At 39.0% G+C, this 14366-nt stretch overlaps 1 protein-coding gene and 1 long non-coding RNA gene across 4 annotated transcripts in view; one reads left to right on the top strand and one right to left on the bottom strand.

Annotated features, from left to right (window-relative positions):
• Positions 1-6317, bottom strand: part of UbcE2H (ubiquitin conjugating enzyme E2H) — a 53764-nt gene extending 47447 nt beyond the window's left edge. The window contains exon 1 of the mRNA XM_053798365.2: positions 6158-6317. Within this exon, the coding sequence (XP_053654340.1) occupies positions 6158-6210 (53 nt within the window). The 5' untranslated portion in view covers positions 6211-6317. The remainder of the gene's footprint in view (positions 1-6157) is intronic.
• A 2057-nt stretch (positions 6318-8374) lies between these two features.
• On the top strand, positions 8375-13503 carry LOC128703630 (uncharacterized). Of its 3 annotated transcripts, XR_008409344.2 has the most exons (4): positions 8375-8564; positions 10789-10857; positions 12234-12445; positions 12814-13503. It is a non-coding gene; the product is annotated as an uncharacterized lncRNA (long non-coding RNA). The 3 variants fall into 3 exon arrangements; XR_008409343.1 differs by lacking the exon at positions 12814-13503 and having other exon boundaries at positions 12234-12803; XR_008409345.2 differs by lacking the exons at positions 8375-8564; positions 12814-13503 and adding an exon at positions 9426-9791 and having other exon boundaries at positions 12234-12803.
• Positions 13504-14366: the final 863 nt, after the last annotated feature.

Genomic DNA, 14366 nt, shown 5'->3' with positions numbered 1-14366 from the left:
CCTATTTATTGTTATGCAGATGCCTATACTGTACATCATAATTTCACTTGTAATCTTAAATACCACTAAGAAACTTTTCTAACTTAGTCCTATGAAATGTAAATGAACAGACCTTATAAATGAAACATGGTTAAGGAAAACTGTCTTGAATGAGTACTAAATTAAATATGGTATGGACCTGTACTTGCTAAAAGTGAAAATGCACTAAGGTTTTATTTTGCTTTAATAACCATGTCTCTAGTGACTGACATTACGTAATTCATTTTCCTTAGGTCTACAATATATAATAATTAATTATATGGATTTTGTTTGCCTTCAGGTGTAAAGACTGGCAGAATTTTTTTTTTAAATTGAGCATATCTTCTTATGATTAAGCTGTCCAGAGTTAGTCTTAAGTGGACTCACTTTTTCTATAATTGCTGCTCTATACTATACTTGAAAGAAACTTTCTAGATAATGTTTTTAATTCCTTTACAACTTTATTTTCATAGTCTCTGTTGACTATGTTGTTATAGCCTCCTACTTATCCATTTGGGAACATTTTAGTTTTAATCTCTGTAGGCAATGTATGTTCCTTGAGGAGCTTCTACAATATCTAGAAATACTGTACTACTGTATATATTATAGTGAGACTTCTTCATTAGTACAGTACAGCAGACTGTTGTTAAACACACCATCCGTTAACACTCTTTTGTGTTACCACACTTGCAAAATTGCAGCATATTTTTAGTGAACACACCATATTAATCAGTTTACACAGTGAAGTACCTGGAAGGGAAAAGGTGGCATGCACCCGGTTCTGTCCACTACGTCTTGCAGTGAATATATGGGTGAGTAACATTATCTTATGGGGGAGGTCTACTTATCATACATGACTTCCCTCATCTCAGTATTCTGTACACATACAATACCATACCTCAGCCACATGCTTCTGCAATACCACTTGCCACACACCCAGTAACCTCCACCCACGCAACCCAACTTCACCTACATCATCTCAACCAGCAACCTCCACCCACACAACCCACCTAAACAATCCCCCCTCTTGGCCACATGCCTATACCATTTCCCTAAGGCCACACCTTGACCAGCCCCATGCCCTTGCCCACACCATTTTCCAATGACCTCATGCCCACACCTTCTTCGACCCTTCACCCTAACACATCATTCGCACAACTTAGTCACCCACATCACCAATCTCACATTCACTAACCTACACCACCCCCACAGCTTCAAGCCCACACAGCCCCACTCCCACAATCCCATACCCACATTTTACCCATGCTTTTGCAGCCCACACACCCTAACATATTCACACACCTAGTCACACAGCCACCCACCACCCTCATCACTGTCCATGCAACCAACTACACACTCAGCTACCCAGTCACCCACTGTCTACACCAACACCCACATCAGGTCACCAACACTACCACCCAGCCTCCATCCTCCCACCCCTCTACTGCCCAGCATCCTTCACCTCCCAACACTAGCCTCCAGCTCTTGCCCCCCCACCCCTTCATTGTTTGGTCTACACCTTCCAAGCCAGCAGTCTTCTAATCCCTGCCCCCAGTCCTACATCCCCCCAAACTGCTCTAACCCCTCCTGTGTACATCCCAACCACTCTGACCCTCCTTTATAACCAGTATACAGTTGCAACAGGTGCGGCAACTGAACAATGAGACACCTCCATCTGCTAACAGAAATATGGATGCAGGATTTTGGACTGATATATGTCATTACACTGATCTGCAATTACCGTATTTTCCAGATTACAAGGCACACGACTGAAGTATCATAACAGTAAATCAGTAATCATTTTCAAGGGCTAATTACCCTCTTAATTTGCACTAAAGCATAACCCAAAGCCTACCCATGAGCATATAAGGAGCAGGGTGATTTTTCCAAGTTTGTGGGAAAAAGGCATGGAAAATATGGTACATTATTATCACTGTTTTACATAATTTCAAGATCTAAAAAAAATTTGGGTTACTTTTTTGTGGGATCTAAGGAATAAAACCCTATTCTTCCTATAATGTCTCAAGTTCATTTTGCATAATTTTTTTTATTACATGCCGTTTTCAAGACCGTAACTCCCATGCTAACCAATGGTCAAATGCTGTATATGCAAGATCTTTGTTGATATAACAATTGGTCAACATTTGAAAAAGCAATCCACAAAAAAAAGCACAAATTATGCAACTTGAAAAATGTTTGACAGTTTATTCAGTACATAAAAGAAACTAGTATCCTACTGGAATTTTATTGATATGCAAAAAAAACTTTTGATGCTGTTGACCACGATAATTCTATTTCTGTTAAATTACTGCAGATTCAGAGGGGACACATACATGTACTGTCAGCCATACCTTAGTAACAGATAATACTATGTAGTCTTCAATGACACTTTTTCCAGGAGACTACTTTAGCAATGAATTTAGATATGCCAATGTAGCATTTCTGACTCATTTCTTTTCTTAGTCTGTATCAGTAACCTTTCTAATGCCATCCAACATCAGAAACCTCAACTCTTTGCTGATGACACAACCATTATGAGGCACAAACTCCCTACAAGTAAACACCATGGGTAACGATCTAAAAGTGGTCTTTACACATTTGGAGGATTACCAATAAACTCACACTGAGAACAAACTATGCCCTCAATTAAATATGTACTAAAATTGATGAAACCGAAGTAGAGAAAAGACGGAGGAAAACGTCCAGGTCTAATCATGAACAATTTTAGATTTAACACTCACATCCCACAAACATATCAATGACTGTAGGGATATTTTCTAAAATTCACTATTATATTAAAAAATCTACACTACTAATATCTGACTTTTTCCTCATAAACCTATACCCTGTATATGGGATATGTGCTTGGGGATCATCTTTGGCAACTCATCTCAAATCAATCACCCAACAAGAGACAGCTAGTGTCCCATGGCTCAGTTTGCAGTGCTTTCACCTCATGCACAGAATCTCTGTGGTTCAACCCCAGTACATTCCTGCTCAATCCATGATGTCCCTGTTCACCTAGCTGTAAGTAGGTATCTGGGTGTTAGCCGACTGGTGTGTGTCGCATCAAGGGAAAAAAGATTAAAGAACCGCAATGAAAACAAAACACAGTCCTCAATGACACACTGGCTTTCTTGTGATATCCTGGGAGTCTTAACTCTCTGGGTTAAAAACCCTAACAAATCTTATCTTACCTAAACCTACAAAGCCCTAAACCCACAGAGTAAAAATGCCATTCATACATATACACTGTACTACTGCTCTCTTCACATCCTTAAACTACACTGTACAGTAATGACTCATGAAATCGTAATGACATGATTGTAAACAAACCATACCATGGGCCAAACCATACCCCGGCCGGGATTGAACCTGCGGGGTTAGAAGCCACAATCAGAGCCATAAAACTCCAGACCGACATGTTAGCCACTGGGCCAGCTAGCCACAATAAGATTCATTCAACTAGGTATATTTATATACCATAGGAAAAAATGTAACAGAACACAGCAGCATCAAACATAATTTTTATGCTTGCTTGAACATCTACAGAAATTTTATGCAAATTAATGGGAAAAAAACATGTAATAAGTTGTCATATTAATTAAAAAAAAAAGGTCTTTCTTAAAGAATTTAAATTAAAAGGTAAAAAATTTCAAATGTGTGCAAGTGGTTTGGACAAAAAACAGGCATGTGTGAACATGTTATAGAAACGAGTGATTGGAGACGAATAGTTTTTGGGGCCTGCCGAGCTGTTGGAGTTGGAGCCAGGTAATATTTTGTGATGTGATTTAGGGTAACCTGTTAACCACACTTAAGTCCAGAATGGAAGTTGGAAGTGCAATGCCTGTACTCTAAAGGAGGGGTTTGGGATATTTGCTGTTTAGTGACATTTGAACTGATACTGATTTTAATTTATATATATATGTATATATATATATATATATATATATATATATATATATTTTTATTTTTTATTATTATCATACCGGCCGATTCCCACCAAGGCAGGGTGGCCCGAAAAAGAAAAACTTTCACCATCATTCACTCCATCACTGTCTTGCCAGAAGGGTGCTTTACACTACAGTTTTTAAACTGCAACATTAACACCCCTCCTTCAGAGTGCAGGCACTGTACTTCCCATCTCCAGGACTCAAGTCCGGCCTGCCGGTTTCCCTGAATCCCTTCATAAATGTTACTTTGCTCACACTCCAACAGCACGTCAAGTATTAAAAACCATTTGTCTCCATTCACTCCTATCAAACACGCTCACGCATGCCTGCTGGAAGTCCAAGCCCCTCGCACACAAAACCTCCTTTACCCCCTCCCTCCAACCCTTCCTAGGCCGACCCCTACCCCGCCTTCCTTCCACTACAGACTGATACACTCTTGAAGTCATTCTGTTTCGCTCCATTCTCTCTACATGTCCGAACCACCTCAACAACCCTTCCTCAGCCCTCTGGACAACAGTTTTGGTAATCCCGCACCTCCTCCTAACTTCCAAACTACGAATTCTCTGCATTATATTCACACCACACATTGCCCTCAGACATGACATCTCCACTGCCTCCAGCCTTCTCCTCGCTGCAACATTCATCACCCACGCTTCACACCCATATAAGAGCGTTGGTAAAACTATACTCTCATACATTCCCCTCTTTGCCTCCAAGGACAAAGTTCTTTGTCTCCACAGACTCCTAAGTGCACCACTCACTCTTTTTCCCTCATCAATTCTATGATTCACCTCATCTTTCATAGACCCATCCGCTGACACGTCCACTCCCAAATATCTGAATACGTTCACCTCCTCCATACTCTCTCCCTCCAATCTGATATTCAATCTTTCATCACCTAATCTTTTTGTTATCCTCATAACCTTACTCTTTCCTGTATTCACCTTTAATTTTCTTCTTTTGCACACCCTACCAAATTCATCCACCAATCTCTGCAACTTCTCTTCAGAATCTCCCAAGAGCACAGTGTCATCGGCAAAGAGCAGCTGTGACAACTCCCACTTTGTGTGTGATTCTTTATCTTTTAACTCCACGCCTCTTGCCAAGACCCTCGCATTTACTTCTCTTACAACCCCATCTATAAATATATTAAACAACCACGGTGACATCACACATCCTTGTCTAAGGCCTACTTTTACTGGGAAAAAATTTCCCTCTTTCCTACATACTCTAACTTGAGCCTCACTATCCTCGTAAAAACTCTTCACTGCTTTCAGTAACCTACCTCCTACACCATACACTTGCAACATCTGCCACATTGCCCCCCTATCCACCCTGTCATACGCCTTTTCCAAATCCATAAATGCCACAAAGACCTCTTTAGCCTTATCTAAATACTGTTCACTTATATGTTTCACTGTAAACACCTGGTCCACACACCCCCTACCTTTCCTAAAGCCTCCTTGTTCATCTGCTATCCTATTCTCCGTCTTACTCTTAATTCTTTCAATTATAACTCTACCATACATATATATACATATATATATATATGTATATATATATATACATATATATATATATATATATATATATATATATATATATATATATATATATATACACATATGTGTGCTTCAAATTATTATAATCATGGAGGAGCACTAAACCCGCAGGATTAAACAGCGCATCTGGGGAGGATGGAAGGTATTCAGCTTCAATTCAGGGGACTAGAGCACAGATCCAATTCCCTAGATCAAGAGCCCCTCACCAGCATCAAGGAATCTCCCTTGAGGGGCCTGTGCTTCAAAATACATTCATTTACACGTTGGGTATTACCGTGTTCTACATACGTACATAACATAAAAGCTCTAGACAACAGAACGAAAAATCTTAACAAAGAATCTAGTGATCCTATACAGAACATAATACAGCTCGAGGAAAAACATCAGGTGTTATCACCAATGACTTTAAAAACGACACTTGATTACTAAATGATAAAACATAATAGACAGTAATGACCTACGAGTATACAAACTTATTCGAAATCAGTAGAGGTACATGGACCATTTTTATTCCCTATTTCAAGCTCGATTTCTGTACTAGAGGACCCTTGAGTCTAACACCCAATGTACCACTCTACATAACAACAACACACAATATTTCTAAAACAATCACTCAAAGGATACAGTTTGATGACATCAGTATCCATGCGACGTTTTCCTGCACTAGGTGACGACATTTTGGTGGGTGCTGAAGGGCCAAGAAGCCCTAAATCCAAGCCAAATAGCGAGCTTCACCTAGTACGACTCAACACAACATACAATGGCGACCTTCTGAGATCTAATGACGTCACACTCGACTAAAAATCCTAACTTCTTGCTCAGACAAAGACAACTTCTTATAACAGCAACCTTTGTTGTATTGTCTGGGTCGCAAGATACGGCATATATTTATCTTTACATTTAGGTATTTAATTTGATGAAAAATGGGAATAGAAAATCAAGAAGTTAACACATTTTCTGTTGTTCTTAAACACATCGATCAGTTGTCGTACGTCGCCATCTCTTAGGCTCCACCCACTTAACTTCTCGTACAGCACACAAAAACTTTCACATTGCATTGACTTAATTATAAAAACATTATCAGTAAGAAAACCTGGGTACAGTAAGGCTATATTTATAATCAGAGGAGTAAAATGAGTCGTTTATGCGAGATATTAGAGGAAGATAAATGTGAGTCTGGACAAGCCCCGCCCCCTTATGGTCACGTGACCAGGATCAGCTGGGCAGTGTAAACAAATCTGGCGTGGTCTTGTTATGGCCCGTTTTCTCTCTCAAATCATCAGCAAATTCTAATATAGAATGTAATTTATGAAATAAATAAGTTCCTTTGGGGAAAGCGGCTTCCGACCTTCCCTCAGCAGATTTGGACCCTATTGCCTTCTTAGATACTGGTAGAAAGAGCTCAATACATCTAAGCTGTGTCGGTCCTACAACTTAAATAAGTAACTTGATTATTTTCGAAGACTTAAGCGTCAGTGTTGATCGAGTGCAGACATTTTACTCTGTGGGTCCTGATCATCGGTGACAAATTTCTTTATTCTCTGCCAGGATTGCTTGTCATCACACACAACCAGCTGGGCAATTGGACTGGGGCGCCAGACATTAGCTCCTTTTTCGGCTCTCCGGATTTCTATGGCCTGAAAAAAGTCTGTTGCCGACTCATGATTATGACCGTCTGGCTGTGTAGATATAAGGTCCATTTGACCTAACTTCTATTCTCGAACGGAGCTCTCCACACTGTCGATTGATATTCATATTATTTCAGACTATGAAACAGAACTCTTCTCCAGGCTGAGGGACTGACAACCTCAAATCTACGTCTTCAAGATAAGATAAGATAAGATTTCGTTCGGATTTTTAACCCCGGAGGGTTAGCCACCCAGGATAACCCAAGAAAGTCAGTGCGTCATCGAGGACTGTCTAATTTATTTCCATTGGGGTCCTTAATCTTGTCCCCCAGGATGCGACCCACACCAGTCGACTAACACCCAGGTACCTATTTGCTGCTAGGTGAACAGGACAATAGGTGTAAGGAAACGTGTCGGAATTTCCACCCGCCGGGAATCGAACCCGGGCCCTCCGTGTGTGAAGCGGGAGCTTTAGCCACCAGACCACCGGGCCACACAAGGATGATGGACTGATTTCATCGTCTTCACCTCTCTACTGTTCCTGCCTACTTTCTGTACTCGTTTGTAGGTAAGACACATAGGCAACATTTAGGCAACTGTATTCTGAAACGTTTCGCCTACACAGTAGGCTTCTTCAGTCGAGTACAGAAAGTAGGCAGGAGCAGTAGAGATGTGAAGACGATATAATCAATCCAACCTCAAATCTACGACTTCAAGGGTGATGGACTGATTACATCGCCTTCACATCTCTACTGCTCCTGCCTACTGTCTGTATTCGACTGAAGCAGCCTACTGTGTAGGCGAAACGTTTCGGAATAAAGTTGCCTAAATGTTGCCTGTGTCTTACCTACAAACCTGTCGGTATTGTATACCATTTTGATATTCACTCTTTCTGTACTCAACTGAAGAAGCCTACTGTGTAGGCGAAACGTTTCGAAAAAAAGATGTCTAACGGTTGCCTATGTGTCTTACCAACCTGTCGGTATTGTATACCATTTTGATATTCAAGCATATCTTACCCGACACGGACACTATATACAGTACGAGCACCTTTCAGCTCTTTTGAGCGATTGATAAACTACAGTAATTAACACATTTTACTATGTGTAACTTTGTGTAACTATAAATAAACTTAAATAAAAACTAGGAAGCTCAATATATATATCATAAGCTTTCGTGAACCTCAAAACCCACTCGCCAACAAGAGTAATTATTGTAACACACACTACTGCACCAGCTCTGGTGATGTGTGGACGTTACTCTCGCTCTCTTGCCTGAGTATTATGTACAGGATTCCCATTTTATACATCAAGGACGTTTGTTTTCATCTGTTGCCTTCTGCTGAGAAATGATCAACTCCTAGGACTAGGAAATGCCTGAGGTTCTGGCTCAGGGGAGTTGTGGTTAGTAAGTTTTAGATAAGGGTTTTAGTCATATGATGACCCGCAGCTCACCGGTCCTCCCCTTTAAGAATTATGGCTGAGTATAGTCCCTCAAGGGAGGTTCCTTGATGCTGGTGAGGGGCTCTTGATCTAGGGAATCTGATCTGTGCTCCAGTTCCCTGAATTAAACCTGAATACCTTCCACAGGCGCTGTATAATCCTACGGGTTTACCGCTTCCTCTTGATTATAATAAATCGGTTCCCTGAATTAAGCCTGAATACCTTCCACATTCCCCCACAGGCGCTGCATAATCCTACTGGTTTAGCGCTCCCCTTTGATTATAATAGTAATCCCCTCCACATGCGCTGTATAATCCTATGGGTTTAGCGCTCCCCATGATTATAATATGAGTATAACCAATTATTGGTCAGTTTATGTAGGCACAGGTTCCATAAGTACAATTATCATACATAGTGACATGTGTAAATTACCTAGGATAGCCAAAAATAGTCAAAGTAACTTATTTCCATTGCGGGTCCCTGAATAAGTATATTCAGATATACACAAATACAGTTACATAGATTATCATACATAGGAGCATATATGTAGAGAACCTATGATAATCCAAAAAAGTCAGAGAGTGACTTATTTCCATTGGGATCCTTTATCTTCATCGTGGTTGCAGGGGTCTTCTTAATTTGTCTCTGCCAGTTGTTTAGGTATTAGGGTTCACCTGACCTAATTTTGACCTTACTGTTTCCTCTGGAGAAAACTTTCCTGTGTTATTCCAGTCCATATTTGGGCAATATGTAATTTCCCCTGACTCCTGGGACTCAAGGCTTAATAAGGCGTAAGCTTTGGTAGCCTTTAATAACCCCAACAACAACGAAGGCTGTGAATTTTATTCTGATTTTTAATTCGGAGTTTTTGCAGCAAAAGATAACCTATGAAAGCCAAGCAGACTGGCTTATTTCCACTGGGGTTCTTTAAACCGCGTCGTTAGTATTAAGAAGGCTTCGAATTATTAACCCCAAATGGAAATAAGTCACTGACTTAATTGGATTATCTTAAATAATTTACTCCTGTTACTATATAAGGAACCCCAATGGAAATAATTAACATTGATTATTCTTTTGGGTAATCTTAAATTATTTGCACTGTTTGATAACCGTACTTATCACATTTGTGCCTGGGGATCAACAGCAGCAACCCACCTAAAGCCAATAATAACCCAAGAAAAAGCTTCAGTAAGAATTATAACTCAATCCAATACTAGAGAACCCCCTCCCCCCCACTCTTCAAAGACCTAAACTTGCTCACTGTACAAAACATTCACACCTACTACTGTGCAACCTACATTTACAGACCCATAAAAATCTAATATGAGGCCTGAGCTAAAACATTTTCTTGACACAACACCAGACACAAAATTCTCTTGAGACATTCCTCATTTCCCGCTAAATCTCTTCAAAAATCCGATGTACATAAAAGGGCCTAAAATCTAGAGCTCCCTCCCTAAAAACTCTAGAGCCACAGACTCAACCACCATATTCAAAACTACTGTTAAATAACATCTTATCTCCTTAACATACGCCATCATCAGTTAATAATGTGAAAAACCACTTTTCTCTTTTTGTGTTGTGAACACATGAAAACAGAATAGTCTTACTCTCCTTATCTGTAATTCCCCCTAATTTACACTTACACTCACCCAAATGACTGTAAACAAAATTCCTAATAGTATAGCTATTGCCTAATAAATGTTAAGTTAGTCCTAAGTTTGCCTGAGATACTCTAATAGAGGAGCTTTAATAGAAGCTGTGTATCATACCAAGACAAAACCATTCCCATTTCCAATCTTACTAATTGTAATATTGTTATATGTTTTGTACTACCTCATTATTATAAATTAATCACTGCAGTTACCTAACTTATATCAATATGCTCCATAACCTGTATAGCCCTTGTGGCTTAGCGCTTCTTTTTGATTATAATAATAATAATCCATAACCTGTGTCAATATAGAGTAAGAATTGGGATTAATCTGCCTGAGATGCCTAGCCATGCTAGTGGCCTTCTTAGTAATTAATATTTTATAATATGTAAACCACACATTGTAAGCATTGCAAGGAAATAAACATTTTAATTTTAATTAATTTAATTCAAAACTACATAAAATTACACTAATAACTTACTTAGCAACCCAGCATATCCCAGTAAAGCTAATCTTTTTTTTTTTTTTAGTCACAATCTTTCCCAGGATGCTACCCACAACTGTCAAGCGACTCCCAGGTGTTTATGTAATTAGAGAACGTAAGTACCCCTTGCCTCACACACTGAGTGTCTGTGGTTCTATTCCCAATGATGCCCACTTGCTGTTGCCTATTTGCCAGGCTTACTTTGACTGGAGATAATTTCTCCTTTTGTACCATGTTACTATTTTCTTCATCAGTCTCCTGTATGGAGATCTATCACAGGAGTTCATATACACAACACGATGTTCTTTTATCTGGTTTACCTCCTCGAATACCTTGGTGGAAGAAGTTAGTTAATTTGTAAGGCAAAAATGCCCCTTTTTAACACCACAATGGGTCATTGATTGGATTACAGTATGTATATCCATGGGGCATCAACCTCAGAATTTTCTACAGGTAAATTACAGGTAAATTCCATCACCTACCATAGCAAAAGACCATAATTATAAACTAAAGAGCTCTCAAAAGGATACTAGAAAGCTTTTCATTGTAAACAGAGGAGTGGATCAATGGAAAGGTTTATATGAGGAGGTAATAAGTGCCACAGTTATTGAAAACTTTAAAATTTTGACAGACTACATACTAAATATGGGGCACCATGAGCCAACTCTCTTGTAGATTTACGTAAGTAATCACATCTTTCTCTAGGCTTTTTCTTTATATATTCCTTTGACTTTAGATCTGTTTGAACTTAAAGTAATTTCTATGTAGTCGTCTATAATAAATGTATGTCTGTACTTTTCTATTTTTTCTAATCTTATTCTATAAGGTTATTGAGAGTTTGTCGTTACTTCTAGGTTTCATTCTTTTCTCATTGTATTTTTTCCTTAGTTATGTCACTTGTAATACTATTATCCTTACCAGACCTAGTGGGAGTTAATCAGACAATTTTCTTTTTATGATCTTGTGTACTGTAATTATTTCTTCATTATAGTACTCACAAAGAATATTTACTGTTTAGCTTTTTCTTTATTTTTTTAAATTGCTACATTAATAGCTGCCTTTTTTTCCTAGAGTTAAAGGTACCAGCCATCCACATAGTTTAATGAATTAACCACCCTTAGAGTTTTAAAAATTAGCAACTTTGAGCTACTGTAAGTAAGTACAAAGCACTAGAAATACAAAAGTCAAAGCTGATCTGAGTAATCCATCATTTAATTAAGATGCTGAAGATATTTACAATAGGAGAGATGCCTCTCTTTAGAATTCCACAGGGGCTTTTGCCTAGGGAAGGAAAATTTGAAATTGGTTTTATAATTGAGAGTGTGTGTGTATTTGGCTGGAAGCCAGTTTGTGAACACCTTGTTGTAGGTTATTTATAAGGTTAGGGTAGGTTACATAAATCTATAAAAATATATTTAACTGCAAAAAAGTAAATTAAAAATAAAGATACAACACATTTGACAGCACCACTCAGTATCTGTTTGTTTGCAGGTTACCTGAAGGTAATTTTGGTGGTCACTACTCCTGTGACCAGGTCCCAGACCTTGTCTTCCAGTTGATGATTTGAACAGCCAGGCTGCTGATGCTAGCTGCACACAGTATAAAGTATGCACCATCGCCTGGCTGATCAGGAAGATTTTAATCCTGAGGGTTAGTATGCAGGATAACCATGATGCAGCCCACAACACCTGGCTGACACCCAGGTACTTACTGCTAGGTGAACAGGGGCAACATTTCCAATTGTGCTGGGATTGAACCCAGGTATTTCAGATGAGAGCTGAAGGCTCTAACATAAGTCATGGGCCACTGACCAAATGGCCTTGGCACTTATAATTACACTGTGGTAAATGTTGTGTAATACATTTAAGTTGTGTAATACATTTAAGCTGTGAATACTACCAGTAAGAAATTTAGTAAAAATATATAATTATGCCCACATTATCCAACACCTTTGGATGTAATTATTATAATTAATATTTGCAACTGAATTTGATCTTTTTGATGGAGAGTATAAACATGAAATTAACCTTTTATAATTAAACTTTTTCAACACAACAGCCATTTTCCACAGGTAAGGTGACCCAAAGAAGGAAATGCATTCACCATCATTTATTCAATAGCTGTCTTGACAAAAATGTGTAGGCATCACAATTTGAATGACCCTCTGATCTGCAACATCCTCACCCCTCTTTCAGAGTGCAGACACCGTACTTCCCACCCAGTTTCCCTAAATCCCTTCAAAAATATTACTTTGCTCACAATAATAGCATGTCAAGCCGTAAAAACCACCTGTCTTCACTCACTTTGATCTAACATGCTCTCACAGGCATGCTGTATGCTCAAGCTCTTAACATTCAAAACCTCTACTCATTCCTTCCAACCCTTTTCCAGGATGACCCCCTACCCCTTCTTCCATTTTCCTTTATAAACTGCAGTATACAGTAATGTGAAAATACACAAATAACTTGCACACAGAAAACAGCTTATCACGACATTTCGGTCACTAGCTAATACGTAGTCAGTTGGGTCAAAATGTTGTCATAAGTTTCTGCAATAATACACAGAAATCCTATGTGCAAGATATCTGTGTATTGTTGCAGCCACAATATTGTGCCTTTTTATTTTCCATAATGTGAAAATATATGCACCCTATTTTTTTTCCTTTGATAATTCTGTATCATAACCTAACTTTTGTTTGTAATATTTGATTTAGATCACCAGAGGATTTCTTAGTTATGTACAGTATAAATATTTTAACTACTTTAATCTGTCACTATCCTCCCCCTTCCTCCATTACATTAATTTTGTAGAAAGTAGGTCATCACAAGCAGATAAACCTAACAGTTAAGGATTTTTTTTTTTTTTTAAACCTAAGGTTACATTCACTTACCCTTGAGATCTTTATCACTGCCACTGTGAAATCTGTTGAATAATCTGTTTTGATGTATAGTATTTTAGCACACTAACTGTGGAAACTATGATGCTGCTCATAAGCAGGATTAGATGTAACTAATTAAACAACAGTATGGCCAAATTTTCCATAATACTGTACATATTTATATTGACTCTAATGTCCCCTGTACCTGCTGCTCATCTGATCTTCCTAAGAAGAGTTCTCCTATTTGTCCTAAAATATTTACTACAGGTGGATCCTCTGTAATTCAGAAGAATTCCTCTTGAGTCCCTGTGTCTTACAGATGAATTCAATTATTCATTTGCAGATTTTATCTATATTTCACAGAAAATTACTGGCCAAACTAGTGTAAAGTGTATCAAATACCTGGTCTGGAAGTGGCACCTGTTATATTGTAGTATATTGGAACCATGCAGCTGAAGATCATACTTCTGACTTTCATCACATTGGCACCAGGAGCATCTCACATTGGCTCCAGGAGCATCTCACATTGGCTCCAAGGGCATCTCACATTGGCTCCAGGGGCATTTCACATTGGCTCCAGGGGCATCTCACATTGGCTCCAGGGGCATCTCACATTGGCTCTAGGAGCATCTCACATTGGTTCCAGGAACATCTCACATTGGCCCCAGGGGCATCTCACATTGGCTCCAGGGGCATCTCACATTGGCTCCAGGGGCATCTCACATTGGCTCCAGGGGCATCTAACA

This window comes from Cherax quadricarinatus, chromosome 76 (genome assembly GCF_038502225.1).
Source record: "Cherax quadricarinatus isolate ZL_2023a chromosome 76, ASM3850222v1, whole genome shotgun sequence".
NCBI lineage: Eukaryota > Metazoa > Arthropoda > Malacostraca > Decapoda > Parastacidae > Cherax > Cherax quadricarinatus.
The sequence above is the reverse complement of the archived record's forward strand: the minus strand, read 5'-3'. Positions and strand labels throughout refer to the sequence as shown.